General features: G+C 41.8%; 1 protein-coding gene across 20 annotated transcripts in view; it reads right to left on the bottom strand.

Moving 5' to 3' along the window:
- Window positions 1-18,869: 18,869 nt before the first annotated feature.
- Window positions 18,870-25,516, bottom strand: part of FOXP1 (forkhead box P1) — a 523,713-nt gene continuing 517,066 nt past the window's right edge. For all 20 annotated transcript variants that reach the window (XM_075073243.1, XM_075073242.1, XM_075073252.1 and 17 more), the window contains one exon: window positions 18,870-23,670. In XM_075073243.1, the coding sequence (XP_074929344.1) occupies window positions 23,526-23,670 (145 nt within the window). In that variant the 3' untranslated portion in view covers window positions 18,870-23,525. The remainder of the gene's footprint in view (window positions 23,671-25,516) is intronic.

The raw sequence follows: 25,516 nt of genomic DNA, 5'->3' as shown, positions 1-25,516 counted from the left end.
GTGACTGTTTACGTGACATTGGACAAATCATTTAGCCTCTCTGTTCCTCAGTTCCCCATCTGTGAAATGGGGATAGTAGGCTAGGGGCATTGTGAGGATAGATACATGAGTGATTAGGCGGTGATCAGATACTATGATAATGAGGGATGGACATATGAGTATCTCAGATATATGGTATCTCTGGATTGGCCAATGCCCAGAGGTGTGACAAAGATTTAAAATGAGGAACAGATACACATTTTACACTGAAACCTTAAAACCCAGCAGGATCCAGTCAACTATAAAAGCCAGGAAACAATAAATGTGTGTGGGATGTAAGTAACTTTGAGACTGAAATTAACAGTATCCCTTGAATCAAAGGGCATTTGACTGGTAGAAATGACCCACACTATGCATGCCCACTTGCTCTTTTACTCAGCACTGTTCATTTTATATATCTTTCCATGGATACTTTTTCAGTCATTGTTATTTTGAATAAAACCTGCTATTTGCAATACGCTTTCCTGAACACCAGCTGGAAATTACTGATTTTTACCTTAAACAGTGAGGATAAAAGCACTAACGTCCTAATGAAGAGTCTCACTTAGCTAAATGCTTCATACAGCTGAGTAAAACAAAGAATTTTACAAGAGCTTAACCCAGTCATTAATGAGCTTTTTAACCCTGACCTTTCAAATCGATGATCTACCTCTGCTTTTACCTTTCAAGCAGGAATTCCATTTTCAAGTGATAAAACATATTTTCCACTCCTTGCAATATAATGATTATTCTCAGTGATTCTGGATATATGAGGCCATCAAACCATTAGCAGGTATAAAATGTATTAATGTGCGGCATTCATGGTTACATTGGCCTTAAAGTCGATAAAAAGGAAACAATTTATAAAGGATGTTTATGCTAATCACAGATTATTGATAAACTGTTTCTCCTGTCATTTTTGAAGTATTAAACAAGCTATTTAATACCAGAGGATTATGTGACTATACTTTGAGTTCTACTCACCCGCCACTGGGCTTCTGTAGCATAGCAGCCTGTAGACTTTGTCTCAGAATTTAGTTGTGTTATGCAGTAGGATCATACATGTACTGCAAGAGCGTTTTGCTGAGATCCACAGGTAGCTCCAATGGAGAGATGCCCTTTGGGTGAAATTTTTCTTTCCCAGTAGAATATCAGTCTTGATTTAGAGATAAAAACCTGTTCAAAGTAGTAACATGAAAGCAGAGAGGAACAGACAATGTTGCTTTCAGCTCTGGATACCTCATTACCAGAAGGATGCAGGCTAATTAGGAGTTCAGCAAAGAACAACAGAAATTATTGGGGAGGGGATGAGTTATACTGAACAATTAAGAGAGTTTAATAGAGTAGCTCAGTTAAGTGACAGCTAAGAGTTTGAGGGAGACAATACTTGAATGTGGAAATGGAAAGGAGTTGGTTGGCTTGGTAGAAGAGGGTATGGCTAGGAACAGTAGTTTAGCTAGGGGTGAAAGTTTCACTGGATGGGTTCAATTAACTCAAATAGCTGCCAAAATAAAAATTTTGACTTGAAGGATGGTCTTATGGTAATGGCACTGGATTGAGAGCCTAGATTCAATTCCTGCATGACCTTGGGCAAGTTGCATACTCTCTGTATGTCTCAATTCCCCATCTGTGAAATGAGGATAATAATATTTTCTTTCTCTCTTATCTATTTAAATGGTAAGCCCTTTGGGGCAGAGACTCTTTCTTACGCTTTGTGTGTACAGTACCTAGCACAATCCCAGGTGGGGCTTCTAGCTCCTACTCTAATATATAATTTAAGACTTCCATGTCTTAGAAAGCCCACATACAGTTTCTGATTACCTCAATCCTAAGTGCCTGCTGTAGCATATTAATCAAATTTCTTAATAGTGATACTTCGAAAGTAAAGGGAAAAACAGTCACTCTAAATTAGGAAAGGAAATGAAGATATTAAGACGTATTAGATTCTGAAATTGTCTTGCAAAGTGGAAGTGCCTTTGTATGCAGTAGTTAAAATGAGACTGGAGAAAACATGATATACAATGTTAAAGAAGGCAACAGATCTTTCCCATTCCTAATTTCCATGGTTCTCCTCTGCTCTGCCTGTGTGGCAGCCCTATATGTTCTCTCCTTAACATTCTCATGTGACACGCTGTCTTCTAATAAACTTGATTCATATGGTGGTTTCCCTAGCATTCCCTAATACCTGTTAGAGTGAATCTGCGCCCACTCAGAGTGATATACAGGCATCAAGAGTGAATAGGTACCATTAATTACAGAGTTGCGGTTTAAGAGGCCAGCTCACAAAAATATACAAAATTTAATCTCAGCTGTAAAGCCTTTCTGGTGATAAGTAATCCCAAATTAGAAATGCAAAGGGATCACATTTATTGACTGTAGACTTTCGTGAATGCTTTCTCTTCTGGACCAGTGCTAAGATAGGTTCATCGTTAACCAAGGATGTGCCTCTTTTCTGAAAGAATCCCATTATTTAGCTTACAACATGCTGAAGTTTGATGCTGTTGCATCACTTTCTATTAGGAGAAGTTTCTCAGCATTGGCTCTTTGATAAGTTACAAAAACCCCTCAAGTTACGACAGACACACCATGTGATAATGGGTTTAATGTTCCAGACTGGCTTTAGATGAGGGGTGGCATACTAACACCAGTTCTTCAGTTTCTAGAGATAATTTATCCAATTAACTTTTCCTTCTGGTGGGAGGGATGGCAAGGAAATTTCAAATGACAGCCGCCTTATTTGTTCTTAGTACTGTGGTATCTGAGCACCTTCCATTAAGAGTGTGGCATAAGATCTAGAATAGGATAGAATTCACTGGACCCCACATCCTAACTTTCAAGTCCAACTTGTAAATGCAGGTGTCTGCAGCTTAGCCTGGCATTTCTGTTTCAACTCAGCCGAGGTGTGAGTCATTTCCGTCACAAGAGGAGGATGCCTTGATCAAAGTGCGAGATGTAACAGCAGCTGTTGAAGCAAATGTAAACATCCATGCCAAGGACTGTAAGGATGGAGTTTATCTAATGTGTAAACAGCCACCTGCTGCAAATGAAAAATTACTCCCACAACCACCTTATTAAGACACCCATATGATGGAGGGAAACTAAGAGGCAGATTTATTGTTAATTTGTTGGCACTTTGGAACGGAACATTTATTTTGCAGCAGAACAGTAGGATATACAAGGAAATACTGATTCTGTCCCCAGACCTGTTCATCTGAGCTCGCTTTGCCTAAGCGCTTTCTAGCAGGAAAAATGAAGGGAGGTAAAAGATGAGTGTAACCAAATACAGCCAGGCCACAATGTGTCTATCCTAAAGATCAGGTAAATAGACACATACAAGGAACATACTGCAGCATGGCCAACCTCAGCGTTTACCACATAATTGGAAGAGCTGAAAATGCTATTGATTATGAATGAACTTCTTGACCCAGAGATCAGAGATAATACCTTTCAGTCATCGCTGAGTGTATGGGACAGCGGCAGCAAGTCTGAGGAGGGGGTGTATCTGAGTAATGTTAAGGGGAATGAGAGCATCTGGCAGATTAATTTATGGTGGGAAGAGCGACTTGACTTTCAGCAGTCTTTCATTGCCAACCCACATCAGCCAAGGGCACTAGACAGAAGCAATGCTGATGAGGCCTTGCTCTGCAGTTAGCTCACAATGTTTGCTATGAGTGACTGTTGAATTAAGGGCCAAACCCAGCTGCTCTTGCTGAGTCAAAACTCCCACTCTCCCATGGGAGTTTCTCCAGAGTGAAGACTAAATGAGGACTGCAAGATTTGGCCCTGAGGGTCAGATTGTAAGTGGCAGAGGTAAGCGTCTAAACCAGGGGTCGGCAACCTTTCAGAAGTGGTGCGTCAAGTCTTCATTTATTCACTCTAATTTAAGGTTTTGCGAGCCGATCATACATGTTAATGTTTTTAGATGATCTCTGTCTATAAGTCTATAATATATAACTAAGCTATTGTTGTATGTAAAGTAAATACGGTTTTTAAAATGTGTAAGAAGCTTCATTTAAAATTAAATTAAAATGCAGAGCCCCCTAGACCGGTGGCCAGGACCCCGGCAGTGTGAGTGCCACTGAAAATGAGGTTGTGCATCACCTTCAGCACATGTGCCTTAGGTTGCCTACCCGTGGTCTAAACCTACATCCAGGCAAGTTACAAAATGTCTTCACTTAGCTGGTATAAAAATATATCTGAAGACAAGAGGGCTAAAGCTATTCTCCTAGCTCTAGCTGGCATGATCTGACAGGCAACGTGTTTACTTTCAGACAGTCGGTTATTAGCTTCTGGTTAGTTAGCATGCAAGCAACTTTTCTCTATAGATAAAATTAATCCTTGTGTGGAATGTTTGTGGAGTGCTGCCTACCCCAAAAATGTCCTGGTGAGGGGGTAGGAGAATCCATAGGCAGAGTCACAAGAGCATCCACAACCCTCACTTGCTATGCTGGGAGTCTCTGCATCATCCCACCATAGGTCCACAAGCAGGATAGCATGGAGGATGGGAACCACAGGATCCACTCTTGCATGGTTCTTCTTTGAGTGCTTGTTCATGTTGATTCCATTGGAGGTCTGTGTGCGCCCATATGCACAGTTGTCAGAGACTTTTCCCTTAGCGATATCCATTGGGGCAGCTGTGGTGGCCCCTTGAGTGCTGCATTTATGCATTGGTATATCAAGTGCCCCCTCAGTTCCTTCTTACCGCCAGTGGTGATTGATCGGAGTGCCCCTCTCCCTTGCCTCTCAAGTTGTTAGCAGTTTCTTTCCCTTTCTAACTTCGTGTTCCAACTGTAAATAGTTTTGGTTTTACTATAGATTAGTTAGTAAGTAGTGTGACAGACCCAGACTAGTGGGGTACAGGAGTCTGGTAGAGGGCAAATATACTGGTCACTGGATGAGTAGTTTTCTGTTCCCTGAGTGACCAGAGCAGGGGCTGCACTAGAGTGATCAGGAACCTGCTAGAACCAATTAAGACAGACAGGCTGATTAGATCACCTGCAGCCAATCAAGGCAGGCTAATCAGGGCACCTGGGTTTAAAAAGGAGCAACAATCCAGTCAGGTGAGGAGAGCCAGAGACAGAAGAGTCCATGTGAGGAGCTGGGAGCAGAGGCCACGAGGACTGAGAGTGAGAGGGTTAACTGCTGGAGGACTAAGAGTAAAGAGCATTATCAGACACCGGAGAAGGTCCTGTGGTGGATAAAGAAGGTGTTGGAGGAGGCCATGGGGAAGTAGCCCAGGGAGTTGTAGCTGTCATGCAGCTGTTACAAGAGGCACTATAGACAGCTGCAATCCACAGGGCCCTGGGCTGGAACCTGGAGTAGAGGGCGGGCCCGGGTTCCCCCCAAACCTCCCAACTCCTGATCAGACACAGGAGTTGATCCAGACTGTGGGGGAGATCACTGAGGTGAGCAAATCTGCTAATAAGCACAGGACCCACCAAGGTAGAGGAGGAGCTTTGTCACAGTTGCTGTTAAGTACTGTAGTCAGTCAGTTAGGGTGCCGGGGGGAGGAAGGGACTTTGCCCCAGATGGGTCATGCCTTGGTCGCTGGGTTTTAAGCTCTGCACTGACTGTAAAGGCCTATGCCTGTTAGCGACCCACATGGCAGCTGTCTGATGTGCCTGGGGGAATCTCATGTTAAAGAAAAGTGTAAGAGATTTCGTCCCTGGACACAAAAAGAATGCAACTTCTGCTTGAGGGCCCTCCTCATGGAGGCCACTCTTTGCCCAGCCTCGGAGCCAGCCTGGCTGGATGCAACATCCACCACTTTGGTCTCAGTGCGTATCGCATCCCCACCACTGGGCTCTACTCGACAACAATCCCCTTCACCCATGCCCATGAAGACAACCAAAAGTGGGCCCTGACCCTGAGCAAGATGGACCAAGGGGCACTAGGTAAAGGACTCTGTTTGAGCCGCCTGCCCACACTGGAGCTGCAAGGGGGCATGTCCCCGAGGGGACCTCCTACCCTGCTAAGGGATCTGCCGCTGACTCCAGGGAGAGGTAGGGGAATCTGACTGATGGCAGAGTCAATGATTTCCCAGCTCCCAGCACCCAGAAAGCAAAGGACTCTCCCACTGCAGCCGGCATCACATACAGCAATGGACCTGGCAAAGGCTCCCTATGAGGGCAAGCCAGCTACGGAGGCATCCCAGAGATGGTGGAACAATCGGACACTTTGTTCCATGTGCTCTCTGCATTCACCCCCTCACATGTAGTTATCCCAGCGCATGAAGGAGTTCTAAAAATTGCAAAAGCCCTCTGGCAAACCTCATCCTCCATCCCGCCCACTTCCAAGAGAGTTGAGAAAAAGTATTTTGTCCCCGTCAAGGTTGTGTCAGCGGCCAACGAAAAGGACAAGCAAGGGCATTCTAGTTCCACCCTCAAAAATAAGGAGGCCAAGAGACAGGGCCTTTTTGGGAGGAAAATTTATTCCACAGCCAGTCTCCAATTCTGAGTCCTGAACCACTAGGCTCTTTTGGGGCAATATAATTTTAACCTATGTGACTCCCTCCATAAATTTAAGGACTCCATGCCCCAGGAGGAGGCCCAAGAGCTTGGGCCCCTTGTTGAGGAGGGTACCGCAGAGGCTCGGTTCTCCCTCCAGATGGCCTGGGATATGGCCAATTCGGCATCCAGGTGGTCACCTTGGCAGTGGTCATGAGGTGCAGTGTCTGGCTTCGGACCACAGGTTTATGCCAAGAGATGCAGTCCTCCATACAAGATCTCCCATTTGATGCAGTTGGGCTGTTTGCTGAACAAACAGACATAAGGCAGCATAGTCTGAAGGACATTTGGGCCACCTTCCACTCCCTACGTCTCAGTCGGTGAGGAAGCAATTCCAGCTGCCCTCCCCACCAAGACTTTGACAGCCTCAGCAGGGATCTACAAGGAGAAGGGATACTTGTTTTAATTACCACTGCCTTTCCTCCGCCCTTTCGCCTGCGCAGGCTGGCCCAGCAAAATACCATATGGGCCAGAAGAGGGTTTTTTGAGGGTGTGTTCAAGAGCGACACCCCAGTCAACTCCCTGGATCCATCTCATCTTTTCCTCAACCATTCAGCCTGGTCAAGAGTTACCTCGATCCGCTGGGTGCTGGAGATTGTCACTGGGCTACACCCTCCAGTTTTCAGCCACCCTTTCCAGCTCCACTCTTCCCCATTCCTCTTCAAGGACACCTGTCATGAGCAACTCCTCATTCAGAAGATAGACAACCTCCTACAAATGGGGGCAGTGGAGGAGGTCCCTCAGAAAATGAAGAGGAAAGGTTTCTACTCCTGCTATTTTCTGATCCCAAAAGCAAAAGGGGGCCTAAGATCCATCCTGGACCTGCAATGACTCAACAAGTACCTCAAGAAGTTTTGCATGGTTTCACTGGCACTTCATCACCCCTTCCTGGATCCAGGAGACTGGTATGCCGCTCTCAACTTGAAAGACACTTATTTCCATATCTCTATCTTCCAAGGACATAGACAGTTCCTCCATTTTATGGTGGACCAGCACCATTTCCAGTTCATGGCACTTCCTTTTGGCCTCTCCTTGGCCTCATGGGTATTCACAAAACGTACGACCCCAGTAGCCACTTACCTAAGTATCAGGGGATCCAAGTCTCTCCTTATCTTGACTATTGGCTCATCAAGGGCAGATTTCAGGATCAAGTGCTGAGCAGTCTCGATCTGGTGCATTCTACCTGCCGTGATCTGGGCCTGTTAGTGAATGAAAAGAAATTGACCCTTATACCAATGCAATGGATGGAGTTTATCTGGGCAGTCCCTGATTCCATGCGGGCCAGGTCTTTCCTTCCAGAGGCCCATTTCTGAGCCATGTCAGATGTAATCTCCCACGTAAGGGGCCACCAGCTCACCACCACCCACACTTGTCTAAGGTTGCTAGGTCACATCGCTGCCTTTACTTACGTGATCCGTCATGCCCGGCTCCACTTCCAGCCACTGCAGGCATGGTTGGCATCAGTCTACATCCCCAACAGGCACAACCTGGACCTGGTAGTCCAGGTGACGGACCACATCCAGTCATCACTGGCATGGTGGTTGGACCTTGCATTGGTGTTGCAGGGACTTACCTTCACATCCCTATTGCTATCTCTAGTTTCCAGTGCCTTGGACCTGGGCTGGGGAACCCACTTGGGCAAGCTCAGTACACAAGGCCACTGGTCGGAGGTTGACTGCTCCCTCCACAAAAATGTCGGGAAACTCAGGGAGGTTCACCTGGCCTGTCAGGCTTTTCAGTCCCACTTAAAAGGCAAAGTGGTTCAAGTCCTGATGGACAACACTGCACGATGTTGTATATCAGCAAACAAGGTGGAGCCAAGTTGTCAGTCCTCTTCCAGGAAGCCCTCTGTCTCTGGGACTTTTGTGCGCAGCATACCATTCATCTCGTGGCAGTGCATCTCCCCGGAACCAGGAACATATTGGCAGATCACCTCAGCAGAGCCTTTTCACCTTGCCATGAATGGTCACTCCACCCAAAGGTGGTCAATGGGATCTTCCCAAAGTGGGGATCTCCCCGGGTGGACTTGTTCACGACCCATCAGAGCAGGAAATGTCACCTGTTCTGCTCATTTCAGGATGTTGAGAGGGGGTCCTTGTCAGATGCCTTCCTACTTCCATGGTCAGGGGCTCTGATGTCCGCTTTCCAGCTGGTACCATTGCTTCACAGAGTCCTCATGAAGATCAAGCAGGACAAGGACAAGGTTATCCTCATAGCCCAGGCTTGGCCTCGCCAACATTGGCTTGGCATGCTAATGGACTTGTCAGTGACGACACCAATGCAGCAGCCCCTCTGGCTGGATCTCCTCCCCCAGAATCACAGCAGGCTCCCGTACCCGAATCTAGCAGCACTGCATCTGACAGCTTGGTTGCTGAATGGTTAACTGACAGAGAGCAGGAGTGGTCGGCCCACAGCCAGCAGGTCCTAGAGTAGTAGAAATTCCTCTACTAGTGTGACCTACCTGGCCAAATGGAAATGATTCACATGCTGGGCCTCGGCCCAAGGGGTTAGGCCTGAGCAGGGCTTGCTGCAGTCGATCCTGGACTACTTTATGCATCTCAAGTTCCAGGGCTTGTCCCTTTCATCAGTTAAAGTCCACTTGGCTGCCATATCAGCCTTTCACCCTCCATTCCAAGGCAGGTCAGTCTTCACTCATAACATGACGGTCCGGTTCTTTAAAGGTCTGGAGCAGCTCTACCCCCGAGTCCGGGACCAAGTCCCTCCATGGGACCTGAAACTGGTGCTCATGAAGCTCATTAAAACCCCCTTCAAGCGCTTGGTGTCCTGTTCCCTTCTTCTGCACTCCTGGAAGATGTCATTCATGGTGGTGATAACTTCTGCCCAAAGGGTCTCCAAGATTAGGGCACTTACCTTGGATCCACTATACAGTGTTCTTCAAGGACAAGGTCCAGCTGTGGCCCCATCCAGCTTTCCCACCCAAGGTGGCTTTGCAATGTCACACAAATCAGGACATATTTTTGCCGGTCTTCTTCCCAAAGCCTCATAAGTCTGAGGAGGAATGTAGACTGAACTCCTTGGACATCAGGAGAGTGCTAGCCTTTTACATCAAAAGGACCAAGCCATTTCACAAGTAGACGCAGTTGTTCATAGCAGTTGCAGAAAGGATGAAAGGTCATCTAGTGTCCACCCAGAGGATCTCATCTTGGATCACTGCCTGCATCCATTTTTGCTATGATTAGGAGAAGGTGCCTTCACCAGTGACTGTAACCGCCCACTCAACTAGAGCACAAGCCTCGGCGGCGGCCTTCCTGGCCCATGTGCCAGTTTCTGATATCTGCAGGGTCGCCATCTGGTCATCCATCCATATGTTCAGGTCTCACTGTGCGCTTGCACAGCAGGTCCCAAGACGACACTGGCTTCAGTAGAGTGGTATTACAAGCCACACGTCTGTGAACGCTGAGCCCACCTCCAGGGACATTGCTTGTGAGTCACCTAGAATGGAATCGACATGAGCAAGTACTCAAAGAAGAAAAAACTGTTACCTACCTTTTGTAACTGTTGTTCTTTGAGATGTGTTGCTCATGTTCATTCCATTGCCCGCCCTCCTGCCCCTCTGTCGGAGTTGCCAGCAAGAAGGAACTGAGAGGGTATAGGGCCAGCGATGCCTAATATACTGATGCACGAGCAGGGCACTCAAGGGGGCGCCACAGGTGACCTTATGGATATCGCTAAGGCAAAAGTCTCCAACAACTGTGCACATGCATCTCCAATGGAATGGACATGAGCAACACATCTTGAAGAACAACAGTTATGAAAGGTAGATAGGTAACAGGGGCTTTTTTTCAGCCACCCTGACACCCAGCACAAGTGTGATGGAAGGACAGTGGCCAGTGTTCCAGCAGTTATGGTTTGAGTTTGCACTAAAATACGGTGTATTTTATTCACCCAACCCCTGAGCAATTGCGCAGACTTCAAAGGGGGTAAAGTGAACATTCACCTTTTAAGTACTCTCAATTCAAAATTTTAATTCATGGTCCATATTAACTACCATTTTTACATGTGGGCACAGGGATCAGAAGTCACTCCTGGTCTGTGGGTTTCCCTTTTTGCCGCCAAAGCAAGAAGAGAAGGATCCCCAAACGGGGACGCATGTTTCTTGAATCAGGATTAGGGCGTGTAGGGCACTGAACTGCCAGTGGAACTATTAGGAAGACACCCACCTAAACTAAATTTCTGCTGAACACAAGACTTAGTGCATAAAAATTAATCAAGTACTACAATGACTTGCTTTATTCATAATACTTAATTGTCATGTAATAGGAGTTTTTATTCAGCAGTAAAGTTCATAAGTGCAGGTTTTACATGTAGAAAGATATTATGCTGATGGTTTAATTATACACCTTTTTGCACACCGAAGGAAATGGGTTATGCAGTTTTTGTAATTAAAGAAGGACTTTTGAGGAGAAACGAACTTTGGAGTTTGCAATGTGAGACCTGATTCTTAGGAGATGTTTTTATTTTGAGTTTAGTGGCACTGAACATCACTCTGTAAATGGTAAAGCCATAAAAACACATTAGGTGTCCTGGCCAAGCTTTTCTACTTCATGCTGCATTTTCTAAAACTTAAAAATAGCAACATTAAACAACAAGTAGCATCAGCATCATGTGCTTGGAAGCCCCTTGGTTGCAGTGCCTGAACAATTATATAAATTACAACTCTGTCCAGGGTGTCTAGAAAATTAATAGAGAAAAACAAGCTCGAAAAGTAACTGAAAAATAAAACCCATTTCATGCCAAAAATCCTAAAAAAGATTGAGCTTTGGTGAAAGCCAATAGGAAAAAAAAAAAACAAAGCAAAGGCAGTGAAGTCAGTTTTCCTAGCCTGCATATCTACAGGAATAAGGAGGCCAAAAAGTGGTAGAGTTATTTGATACCGAAGTCAAAGGGGCTATTCACAGTATGCGCAGCTAAGCACACATGTTGTATGCAGTGTTGTTGTAGTTGCATTGGTCCCAGGATATTAGCGAGACAAGGGGATGCAAAGATATTACCTCACCCACCTTGTCTTGCTGAGTCCATATGTAAGTCTTTGCTGGATGAGGGCCTACTCCTGCCTCCCGTTACTAGAGTATCTGAACTCCTTTATCAGAGGGGTAGCTGTGTTAGTCTGGATCTGTAAAAGCGGCAAAGAGTCCTGTGGCACCTTATAGACTAACAAACGTATTGGAGCATGAGCTTTCGTGGGTGAATACCCACTTCGTCGGATGCATGAACTCCTTTGACATTAACCAGATTGCCATTGCAAAAGTGGCAGAGAATCCTGTGGCACCTTATAGACTAAAAGATGTCTTGGAGCATGAGCTTTCGTGGGTGAATACCCACTTCATCAGATGCATGTCACGAAGTGGGTATTCACCCACGAAAGCTCATGCTCCAAAACGTCTGTTAGTCTATAAGGTGCAACAGGTTTCTCTGCTGCTTTTACAGATCCAGACTAACACGGCTACCCCTCTGATACTTGAATTGCAAAAGTGGACATTATGGAGGTTCTGACTCTTCTCCCTTTTCAGTAGATCATAGCAAGGTCTGTTTCAGGTAGAGTTGCCCTAAAAATCTTCCACTAGTAACCCATTGTAGCCCAGGGCTCACCTCTACATTCTTGTAAACTCGTTGACTCTCATCATGACTAAGACAAATGAAATCTACCAGGCAATTTGAACAAGAAGCCCAACAGTGTTAAATAAGGCCAAAGCCTGACTTACTTTGAGTGAGCCCTTTGCTTTACAGCATGCACCAATGGGAGCATGGCTGTACTGAAGAATATTACTCTGTCACAGAAAAAGCCTTTGGAGGTAGATACGAGGAAGGATGGGGGAGATTCCCTCTCTAGAATTTGACCATTGCTCAATGCACCTTTAACAAAGATGGTGAAGGAGAACTTGTTGCATACCCTCCCCCAAGCAAAGGATCTATCTTCCAGTTTGGGGTTTACCCACTCTAATTTGAAATTACATATTGTACAGACAAATATAGTACAATATTTTAAAATCTTATTAAGATTTTAATAAGATTTGATAACGACAGCAGGTAAGGGGAACAGTAGGATGAACTATGTGTACAAGAATGGCCATTTTCATATTTCATTGGCCAAAAGCATGAGTTTGTTACAATCAATTTGCTTGCTATTGTTAAACAATAGTTCTTCCCTTATGAAATCTGTGTGATCTTGCCAGTCCCATGATTAACATGCTGTTAAAAAGGCCTGTTAACGGTACTTTTAGGCCTTGATCCTGCAATCGAATCCTTGCTGAATAGGTATCGAATTGGGGCCCTCATCTGTAAAAAAGCTAATGGTGAAAACAGGTGTCAAAGTAGGAATTTCTCTTAAGTTTCAGAGGCAAATCTCCAGCTGGTGACAGCCAGTGTAATTGCATTGGTGTCAGCTGAACTACAGTGATTTACCCCAGCTGAGGATCTGGCCCTCAATATCTGTAGGCTGTTCTAAATTGCCATAGTTTACATGCAGTAGTTCTGGAGCTTCTATCTTGATGTTTCAGCAAGCACGTTAGAGGTGTGCTCATCGTGTTCCTTTGCCAGATGAGCATTCACCCCACATACTCAACAAATATGGTGCTATCAGCTAACAAACAGTGCCTTTCCATAGTGCAATTTATGGGCCTGCTACACAATTACAAAGATGCTTTGCAGGATATAGATTCCCACAATTTGCATTAGCTCACCACACTTCGCATATGATACCCTCCTACTCTTGTTAGAGTTAAACAAAAATAGTTGTAATAGGATTAACAAATTTTTTTTACTCAAAAAACAATTGCCTCCTATCAGAGAGTATTATTACAGAGCCAGGGCCAGCTCTAGCCATTTCGACGCCCCAAGTACAGCGGCACGCTGCAGAGAGCGCTCTGCTGCTCGCCGGTCCCGTGGCTCCGGTGAACCTCCCGCAGGCCACCTGCCGCCCTCCCGGCGACCGGCAGAGCGCCCCCCATGGCATGCCGCCCCAAGCGCAGCTTGGCGCGCTGGGGCCTGGAGCCGGCCCTGTACAGAGCCTTATGACAAGAGGAGTTTTTACAGTATATGTAAATATATTTAAAATAGACATATCTCAAACACACTTACATGATAAATCTTTGTGTGAGCTATTTCTCCACTTGTGAGAAGATCGGTTCCAGATAAGCATTTGGTAAACATTTGAAAACGTGAGACAAATAATCCTATGCAATCCCAATGTCTTCAAATACACACTTGAAAAATTATTTCTGTAACAATTTCAGGCTATCTCCCTCAACATAGAGGAATTGTAACACTGGTAAAACTTGCAGAAATATTTTTACAATTTTATTAGAGGTTTTAATTCAGTGCTTTATCTACCTCTGTTAGTCTGCAAAATACCTTTAAATATTCAAGTGGTAATTAATGAATCTTTTATGTTGCAAATCAAACATTTTCATCTGTGCCGCAGTAGAGTAGTGAGAAGGAAGGATTTAAAGTATAATTGTTTCTACTGTTCTCCTTCCAGTGCTGAATGCCTTTTAGCATTTATTATACCATTGGCTTTTGCTACAGTTCATTAGCACTGGGCCACCTCTTTATTGTTCGATATTTGCTCCCCCCACCTTTTTTTTTTTTTTTTTTTTTTTTAAGTTCAAGATTTCTTACTGTGCCTTTGCCAGAGACATTCCTAAGGAGATGGAAACTCTCTGAATGCGGAATTTTTGCTTGAGTGCAAAATAATAAAAAGCATGTGTGTATTAAAAAGGGATCAACTTAATGGGAAATGAGCACTGGGTTACATTAATATTCTATTACAGTAAAAATCATATTTAATAAATTTTCTCCAGACTTTTTTCCTAGAATTGTGCTGTATTTTTCAAAGTCGTGTGCCAATCCAAAGAAACTGTGTATATGATACTTTTGATTTATACTAAGTAAATAACCTGCACAGGCCATTTTTGTCCCTTCCCCGCCCCCCAAATAAGTGCAGAAACACACACCAGGCTAGAATTTGTGCTTAGTTTCCATATAGTGGGAAAAAGAGTCTTGTGCAGCTGGCAGCCTTTATAAACAGTCTTTGATTGTATTGACACTATATGTGGAATTTTATGTTATGTGGTAAGAACGTGAAAAAGGTAACACTGTAATTTATCCTAAACCATAACATTAGTACTAAAGTCATTACTTCGGATATTAAAACACAGTTTTCCTTTACTTTCTTTTGTCGTCACATAAAATGAGGACTCCAGAGCTACAGTGCCAATAGACCGCTGCTTGTCCTGCTTTCCATAATGCTTATAAAAGGATTGACATATCCTTGATTGTATGCTATATCAGCCGACCCTTGTTGTTCCATGCCCCTAATTAATATTATACTCAGTGACATTTATGTATCAAAGCAATAAGCTAAACAGGAAACAATTTATGTCACCTAAAGCTTTTTAACAAATCGATGCAACTATTTGTAATTGCTTGTTTCACAAGATTAAAAGTACTCAGCCTTGATCTTCGCCCACAGTTTTGTGGCCAACATGACCTGTGCTTCCGTTGTAAAATAGGAGTGTGGGTGATCAGCACCTATTTCCATCAAGTAATCCATATTGCTAATATTTCTGGAATTTTAATGTAGTTACAATTTATAGCTGATCAAATGTGGTTACCTAAATTGCTGTTGCTAGTAGACAGTTTAACTGTCTTTATTAATTACAGTATAATTTAATGTTTGAGTACAGGCACTTGTGTTGGTCATTTTTACAGCTAAAGCAGTTATGTGCCTTATGACGAACCATTTTAGCATTTTCAATGGAAATTTGCTAATATGATGAGTGATAAAAGTGTCAAACCCTGGTAAATAATGGTTATTGCCTTGGCTGGAATTAATCCTTGAAAAGATGGTTACCTTCAAATTAACATTATAACTCGAAGGAAAAAAATGTTTTTCGGGCTTCTGTGATACATAAAACAAAACAGAAGAAGGGCCACCGATTTCTTCCAAACAAACATATTTGCAGTTCTAGCCATTGAGGGCTGGCTTTGCAGTGAAACAAATGCTGTTTTTAAAAGAACTTATTTGGGGGAGGGAAAAAGGGGTGGCAAATATCACTAAGCTGAAAATTGTTTATAATTTGTGAGTCTTACATTTTGAAAATGTTTAATGAAGTTAATAATTAAGTTGCCAATATACACTCTGATGCAGCAGATCACTTAAAACCCACTGACTTCACTGAAACGTATTTCTATTGTGTTAGCAGCTAGGGGCCCCCGTCCTAGTAGATATATGCAGAACACAGAGATGATCCCTACCCAGAAGATCTCAAAATCTAAGTAGCCTTAAGCAGGTACTTAATGTGCTTAGCGGAATCAGTCTTCCAAGGTTCAGATCCTGTAAGTGAATCCATATGGGTGGACCCCCATGTCTGTGCAGATGCCCCACTGAAGTCAGTGGGGCTCCACGTAGAGTCACCTTGCAGGACGGGCAACAACAATCTATTTGCAACCTAAATATTTTACCACATTTAAAATAGCCTTCACACATGCACAGTATAATTCCCCACCAACACACCACATTTCAGTCCACATTTGCCAACTTGCTTTAGACAAGACGGAGGTTTGTAACAACAAACTTGGTAATATTAGAAGGAAGAGTACTTCTATTTGACAGAATTAAACACCTTTGCAACAAAGATGAAAGATGGCCTTGGTTACCATGCTATTACATGAATGTTTAACATTATCATTGAAGTCTGAGCTTGATTAATAGGTCAAGCAGGGCTAATTACACTTTGTTGTGAGGAGTATGCGTGTGTGTGAAAGAGAGCATACGCGCAACAGTGTTAATTCCTGAAAGTGGCTCCACAATGTGGATTGTATTCTAGTATGTGTTGACAATCTAAGTTAAATGTCAATATTCTAACCTTCTGTAGAGGCCACCTGTAATGTGCATGGGGAGAGCTCTACATGTTTATTGCTAATTCAGACTATGCCTTGAATTTTCTTTTTAAAATGTCTTATGTTCTGCTAGTTATTTTTTCAGTACAGAAGAAACCTAGCATAATTAAACACTGTACTTCAATTTTCATCCTGGAGGTTATTAAGGACATAAGAATGGCCATATTGGGTCAGACCAAAGGTCCACCTATCCTAGTATCCTGTCTTCCAACAGTGGCCAATGCCAGGTGTCTCAAAGGGAATGAACAGAACAGGTAATCATCAAGTGATCCATCCCCTGTCGCTCATTCCCAACTTCTGGCAAACAGAGGCTAGGGACATCATTCCTGCCCAGCCTGGCTAATAGCCACTGATGGACCTATCCACCATGAACTTATCCAGTTCTTTTTTTCAACCCTGTTATAGTCCTGGCCTTTACAACATCCTCTGGCAAGAGTTCCATAGATTGACTGTATGTTGTGAGAAAAAATACTTCCTTTTGTTTGTTTTAAACATATTAATTTCATTTGGTGACCCCTAATTCTTGTACTGTGAGGAGTAAACAACAGTTCCTTATTTACTTTCTCCACACCAGTCATGACTTTATAGACATGTCATATCCCCCCACTTCTTACTGTGTACTGTATGAAGCATCAAAGTGGACAAAAATCAATGCTTTTGACTGGAAAAAGACATTTCTAAGCTTGTTGTAGCTGGTGGCCATATTGCAGATTGAGGAATCATTTTGTGACATGTCAGACTATGGTGTCAAGAGCTTGTTTATTTCTCAGATAATACAAAATACCATGTAAGGGTTAAATATTTGGGTTCAGTAGCAAAGAGCCCTATTTCAAGTTGCTGCTAATGCTGCATTAAATTAGGCTGAAAACCAAGAGCCAAGTCAATGGCAAAATTTCATTTTGGAGTAAGCTTAGGCTCCGATTTGCAAGGCCCATTCTGTGAGTGCCCTCAACTTCCAACCAAGACCATGGGAGCTGACCAGCTCAACTCCTGGCAGCAGGCTCTCTGCATTTGGGCACTATGTACACAGACACATCCAAACTTCTGGCAAGTTCCACGAGCACCCCAGCAGTGAGAGTTTTGTCACTGACTTCAAAGTGAGCAGGAGTGGGTCTCAGTTTGCATGGCTCAATTAACATGTAATGCCTGACTTTTCTTCTGCCTTGCACCTGGCATAGTCATTATCACCTGTGCAGAGTGCCAATTGGGTGCAAAAATCTATTATGATTTGACTTTGTTTGCCACCCACCTGAGCCAAGTGTAAATGACATCACAACACATGCTAAGCTAATTAATATTGAACCGTATTAACATATGCTACCAGTGACTTTAAGCAAGCTAAATAAATTTGATTTAAAAAGGGGGGGGCCTTGTCTAGTTTTCTAAAACTGCAATACACATTAACATTAATCTAAATATAGAGAATAAAAATGTTATTAAAAGTTTCAAAATCAATACCTGAGACACTACTTTGTAACTTATTTATTTTTTGCCCTGAAAGTAGTTATCCAGTATAATTTTATGACAGAATATTTTTATAAAATCATTTGTACTAATTTAAGCATTTATCATTATATGCAAAAAGATTTCTTGATGAGAATATTATAGACGGTGCGTGTTTTTGACATTAGCATTTTATTTGGATGACTAATCTTGCAGATGTGAAATTTTAATGAATTATTCATGGCAGTCTCTCCTCTGAAATTTTAGTTTGCTGCTGCTAATGCTAGTTATTAAGCATTTTATTTTTCTTTATAAAACTTGAAGAAAATAAATGTATGCTTACTCAAGAGAAAAGGAGGTGGGCTTCTTTCTTTCAAGTTTGTCTAAGATGACAATGTCACTTTGAACTTTATTAATCATGATTTGGCCTAATCCTCTAAACCCTTTATTACCTAGGTATAATGATTACAACTCTGACCAGTTCCTACTGAAGTCCACGGTACAGTTCTCAGGACTTGGAAGCATTTGCAGGATTGGACTAATCCGGCACTCATCTCTGTGCCTTTAGGGTAAAATCCAGAGCACTGTTCAACTCTCATTGACTAGAGAGGCCAAACCCACTGCTTCTATTTGCAAACAGATGTATCTAAGGGACTGTTCTGGGAGGTGCCGTGCCTTCCAATGAAGTCACATGGTGTGGAGCATGTTCTGAGCTTTGGAGGACCAGGTCTATGCTCACTGTGGCTGACACATCCTGTTAAATGTAGATCCAGACGCTGCCACATGCTTTGCTTGGGAAGACTCCTGTACTCATGCAGAGCCCCACCGATCTGGACGGGATCTCACCATTGACTTAATGGGGACTCTGGTGAGGGGCAGGGGCCTGCCCATGGGGATCCATTTGCAGGACGGGGACCTTAGTGAATACAACTAACATGAGATAATAAAAGGGAAGAAAACAAAAACTTAGGACATGGCAACTTGTATTACCAGTGTGAACAACCAGCATTTTATTGCATTTGAGAATGCTATAATGTCAGTAATTAGTACTGACTACACAACATTTTTTATTGTCTGTATCAACAGACATGGAATGATGGAATTACAGTTGATGTAAGGAATGAGTTTCTTTTATGCCTTATCAAAAAAAAATCTCGTTACTGGCAGCACATACACATGAAGCACCATGCTAACAGTCTGGACTGTACCATTTTCATCAAGGCTTATGGGTAGAAGATATTTTGTTACCTACTCTGGGTCCATTAAAATGCAGTCATAACTGCAAATTTTACTCTCAAGACTAGAACGCTAAGTGATTTCTGAAACATCTAAAAATTCAGTCTGAGTACATTAACCAAAGGTACCAAAGATTTCAAAAGAGTTGAACACATTCTTCACGCTATAAGGAATGTAGCTTGTTGGCAATCTGAAAACTACAATAGTTTAAAATTATTTTTAAAAACTTTTAAACATACGTATATATAAAATAGCTAATGATCTGCAGTATCTGTAGAATCACAATCCCTGCCCCATTCTCTCTCCCAAAATCTGAGTTTAAGAAGAGTGTGGGAAATTATACTTGAACTCTCATAAGCGACAATCAAAAAAGGTAATATTTTGTGGTCACCGTTGTTCTACATAAGCCTTGATTTTTCATATCACTTCTAGTCAAATGCAGAAACCTAACAGGTTTTACATTTACAAACTTTTCTTTGTGGACAAGGAAGGCTTTGACTCTCATTCCTGACAGCGATTTACCTGATACATGGTACTACTTTCATAATGTACGCTTTTCTTTGAGAAAAAAAACATGTAACAAATTGTCTTTACATCTTGGCACCTTGTAAAGTTTTTTTTTCCTTTATACAAAAGTTCAATAGTTTGACACGCCCCATTATTAATCACTACTTCACTGATAAACTTTGAAAGTGTGACCCTGGAATTCATCATGCAAAATATTTACTGCAGCAGGAGAAAAACATTTTTAAAACAACTTTTTTTTCTTTTTTTCTTTTTTTTCTTTTTTTTTTTTACACTTTTCAAATGTATGAACCTTTGTTTAAGACAGCCAGAAATGGCAGTGGTAAGATAACAGAAGGGGTGGGAAAGTATTAAAAAAACCCCAAACAAACAAAAAAAACCCCAGCTTAACACAAACTGTACAAAAGAGGCTTCGATCAATGATAAACAGGAGAAAAAAAATAATCTGTCAACTATGTTACAATTTAAAAGAAAAAAAAAAAAAAAAAAAAAGGTCAGGGATTTTCTCCCACATGTCAGCAAATGTCATCCAATATTCTTAAAGCAAGGATAACTAAATAAAATACATGTGCAGCATATTCTGCAATTCCATTACATACAGTAGGTTTTTTTTTCCAAAGCTATTTTTTTTTTAGTATAGTTAATATAAAGCAGTTGCACAAAAAGCAAAAGGTGTTTTGACAAACAGGTATGCATTTATTCCTTTTGAGGAATGGTATCTAAAAAAAGGGACCTTTTCCCCTTTTCTCCCTCCCTCCCCCCCAAAAAGACAAAGGCTCACACAGACACATTGGGATATATATGTACAACATAATAAACCCCACCCTAAAGAAGCAACTGTATATCCAAAGGGATACAGAATCAGAATTGTAAAAATCATAGCGAAGTTTGCTTGATGTAAAGCCTGAGATTTTCAGTTGGTTCTTCTGCAAGGCTGTGACACCTGCCAGATATGTTAAAATCTAATTTTTATTTCTTTTTCTCTTTCTTTCTTTATTTTGCTACAGTCTTTAGACTAAGCATGCAAGACATACAACTAAGTGCAACTGAGTGAAATGTATTTTTTATTTACTCATTCCCTAACAGTTTGAACTGAGGTATGCGTACTAACAGTTTCTCATGCTGTTATCTTTACTCATGTCTAGCTACACATGCTGAGAATGAACTAATCTACCAGATTTTTATCCTCTTTTGAATACCGAACTAACCAGCAAACCACTCAGTTTAGAAGCACAGGGACCACTTCTCATGATCCCCATCTGGCTACTGCCGGCACATCATGAAGCTGCCTGGATATAATTAAAAAAAAAAAATTCAAATGACCACAGACTGCCCTTTTTTTCCTTTTCTTTTCTCTTGTTTAAAAACAGAATACAGAGCTGAGCTTCAGAAAAGTAACTGCCAATAAAATATCTTGTACCAAAGCTTGTGTGTGGACAGGAGTGTTATTTCCGTATGAAAAATGCTGATCAAAAACTAAAGAAAACTCAGCAAATGTGCCAAGATAAACCAAAAATTAAAGCAGTCATCTTAACACAATCCTTAAACAAAAGTGGCATACAATCCGTAAAAACAAAGACCCCAAAAAATATTTTATTTTTTTTTTCATTCTAGGAATACTATTATCCGGTCCAGTAAAATTGTGGGAGCTTTTCTGTTCACTTTTGTGTTTTATTAAACTGTCTCCTTTATTTGATACTCCGATTTTCTGCAAAATAACTGCACTCGCTTTCTCCAGCTTGCTTCTTATGGCTCCCCCTGTAACACTGTTTCCTAGTTTTAACCTCAAAAGCTCTTCTCGATTTCTCTTTACAGAATTTCGGTTTGGTCGCTGTAAAGGAATATGAACAAAAAGTAACTTTGGTTCAGTCATCTGCTTGGCCAGCTAAATTTACTAGAATAAAGGAGCAGTTTCCCTCTCAGGTTAGCAATAGCCCATATCTTGTCATTTCCCTCTAAATTCTTCAACCTCCCTTGATCAACAATAAGAGGATATTTGGCTTCATAAGATAAAGCATATAATAGAGAACATAATTTACCTTTGTGTAATATCTTTGGTAATTTTAGGGGGGGAAGGTACAAAGAAGAATATAAATTAAGCTCTGAAAGGCTTTTTTTGAAATAATAATAATTAAACAAAGAGCTACAGTCCTACATAAATAAATGAGTGACAGAAAAGTGGTTGCAGAATGAAAGTGTTTAGGTGTTTGGTGACTGAAGTGTACTGACCTGTAACAACAGCTTTCTGTATGTAATGTTTGCTTTGAAGAGCACTGCCAGTTTTACCAAACAAGCCCCAGTGCTATTTCCTTCCCCCCCATCCCACTGTTTACTGTTTTCTACTGTGAGGTTTTGATACTGGCTGGTGTAATATTGCATAACAATCTTAACTGCAGTACAGAATTTGCACAGTTGAAATTATTAACACTTTAGCATTAGTGGGCTCAGTCCTTATTAACTGCCATAACAAGTTCAATCTGAAATCTAATTTGTATTCGAACAGATTAATGCCACTAAGCAATCCTGAACTGATGTTTAACTGAGAAACATCGCCACGTATTACAACAGTTTAATGAAGTCATCTTTCCAACCACTATTCGCAAATGAAAAATAATAAATGTACAGGTACCCAACTTGGTAATCTTAGATATTCCAGAAAGATTTGTTGACCCATTAAAACTCATGTTAAACAACTGAGAGCCTGCCATCGTAGTATTCATTCTCTAATGAAGTGAATTCTGTTGGTGCTGCATATGTTTCTTTGTGCTGTTCAATTTTGTGGCATTTGCTAATATTCATTCACCATTGCTGCCAAAAAAAAAAAAAAAAAAAAAAACCTAAACCAAAAAAATCAAAAAAACCCTGTTTTGTGGAATGAATTTATGTTGCTTCCTACAGTATTTCTATGTTCATCTGTCATTCATTCTCATTCTTACAGTACTTCTTTTCTCTCTCTCTCTGTTGGATGACCCTTCGGTGTGTACAGTGCAGCATTTGGGACCTTTTCAAAAAAACAGACACCAAAATGGAACGTTTTCCATAGCTAAAGAAAACATGGTGGCATCTGAAGGAGACTGGAATGAATGACGGAAAAAACTACAAACAATTCAATGACATTCAGCTTCGTATAATAAAAACACCTATTAACATTCATCACAAAGTACAGAAAACATTAGGCCTTCAACAGGCCCTGGGCCGAGATGTGGCCTGAGGTCAGAACTTAAAATGGTAGAGCAGAAGTGGTGGTGGGGGGGAATAAAAGCAATACATTAAAAAGTCTGGGATAATATTTCTTGTAACCCCTTGCCAGTACACACACACATACACACACACAAACACACACACGTGTGCACGCACACACATGCCTTCCCCATCCCAAATGGAAGCAAAAAAAAAAAAAAAAAAAGGCGTAAAGGCAGTGATAACCAACATGCAGTACTGTGCAAATATGTTGTCCATTGGAATCCTTAAAATCTGGGCAAAGGCTTCATCTGCAGTTTAGGTGCACATGCTCAGAGTTTGAGGTCCTCAGTGTCCAAAACTGGCAGGACTGCAGTCCAAAACCTGCTGCTAAATGTGAGTAAGTGAATCAGTTTAGCAAATTTACAACACTGATGTTGACTATAAGAGAGGAAAATCCCAAGTACCAAACAAGTCCATCCAATGCACAGAGTACAAATTCCTTTTTTCAACAAAAAGTAGAAAAATCAAAAATACTCCCAAATGGGATACTTGATGGCACTAAGAGTTAACATATTTCATAGTTGTCAAAGTGTACTGAAAATCCTCCAGACTGTACAATAATGGAGAGATTTCACAGCTAAATTTGACGTGTTTTTCCAATCTTCATTCTCAGGATAATGACGTTAGGCATACTCATTCTATGTCCTCATTTACAGGTTCATCTTCATAATCTCTGTCATGATCAAAATCTGGACTGTGATTGGCTGTTGTCACTAAGGATAGCGGGCCTTCGTTTTCGTCCGGATCCAACGGTTCTTCTTTGACATGCACAGGGTGCCTAGGAAAATTAGAACAGTCAATCAGCAACTTCCCTGTTTAAAAGCGACTCTGTCCTGCTTTGGCAATACTAACATTTTTTGGAGAAACTGAAGGCCTGATTTCCAAAGATGCTGAGCACTGGGCAGCTCTGACTAACTTCTATAGGAGTTGTGGGTGCTCAGCACGTATGAAATGTGGGCCCTGAACTTTTGAGTTTGCTGCTAAAGAAAAAAAAACACACCAAAAAGTGTATGCCTAAGAATGTGTCTAGAATTACTTAGCTTCAACGGGAACGTATCCTGGAAGGTGCACTCTGTTATATACGGTTTATTCACGGGATTTAGAGAATATGCTCTAAACTGACGTATTAAGTTGATTAACACAATCTTCAGCTAAATGAGTGAAATAAGCACAGTAAAGCAAAATAGTGGTTTGTCAACCCACTGAGCTGGTGGAGGCTGGGCTAATCATCGCTTGCTGTGTGTTCTGCTTTTCTAGTTAACATGCAGAACCTGTGAGACAACTCTCCAGAGGACGACCCCAAGTAAGGTTCTATCATTAATCAACTTCAAGCAAACACAGCAAAGAGACACCATGATACATGCTTTAAACTCCAAATTAATGCATATTTTTACAAACTGTCAATAAGGGAAGAAAAACTCTGCCAGGAAACACAAACGGAGAGGAAAAGGCTCGCTCAACACAACAATATGATAAGAAAGCAGAGCCCTAATGAGAATAATAACACTGTCAGCTGTAAACAAGGCAGAACATGATCTTCAGCTCATGGTGGGCACAAGCATGCACTAAAGAGATGAGATCTGCCAAATTTCTCATTATAGAATAGCACATGAATAACCCGCAGGGGAATGTGGGCTGGTCATTCCAAACAGGTATGATAACAATTGAAAAATGTTGTTCGTAAATCATATTTACAACAAACCCTTTACAAATACAAATTACCTTTTTTGTTCAGTAGCTTTTGATATGTAAAACAGCCATGTGAGTCAATACTGTCTTGTTGGTGGGACTTCATAGGAAAGTAGGATTTTATTGACATTATCAAGTATTAACAACGCGACACGCCAATGGAGACCCTGTTTGCTTCCTAAATAATTGATATTGAAGGCAATTCCTTAACATAAAGTGTTAATGAGTTCAAGCCCCATTCTGTTTCTCCTTGAGCTGCTATTCACCTCCCACAGTCTGGTTGTTCTCTAGCCAGTCTGATTTAACCCTTTCACGTAGACCACGTAAAGAAAGACTTAGTCATAAGTGAAAACATTCCTGGTTAAGAACTTTTTCTTCTTCTTACAAAGCATCAGGTGCCAATAAAAGGTTTAAAATCATTACCCTTCACTTTATAATTCTGGCTAGATGGGAATGAAAATGCTTTCTGTTTCACTTGCCTGCACATAATACAGGAAAAAAACATTTTCAAACTAAGGATCGAATCCTTGTTTCTGAACTAGTGGTGAACATGATAGCCTATCTTGTAAAGTCAGCTGTTGCACATGGATGCAGCAAGACAAGCATGTAATAACACCACCACCACCACCACCTAGCTCTTATACAGTGCTTTGGAACAGCAGATCTTAAATGTGCTTTACCAAGGAGCGCAGTATCGTTATCCCCATTTTACAGCTGGGGAAACTGAGGCACGAGGCGGCAAACTGACTTGTCCTAGATCACCTAGCCAGGACCATCTTGTTGTTTTGTGTTTGTACAGCACCTAGCACAATGGGGCCCTGTTTCATGACAGGACTCATAGATGCTACAGTAATATAAAGAAGAATAATGGTGGCAGAGCTGGGAATGAAACCCAGGTCTCGAGTCCCAGTCCAGTGCTTTATACACTAGCCCAT

The sequence above is a fragment of the Chelonoidis abingdonii genome, chromosome 17 (genome assembly GCF_003597395.2).
Source record: "Chelonoidis abingdonii isolate Lonesome George chromosome 17, CheloAbing_2.0, whole genome shotgun sequence".
NCBI lineage: Eukaryota > Metazoa > Chordata > Testudines > Testudinidae > Chelonoidis > Chelonoidis abingdonii.
Note: the sequence above shows the minus strand (reverse complement) of the source record. Positions and strands in the feature narration are given on the sequence as shown.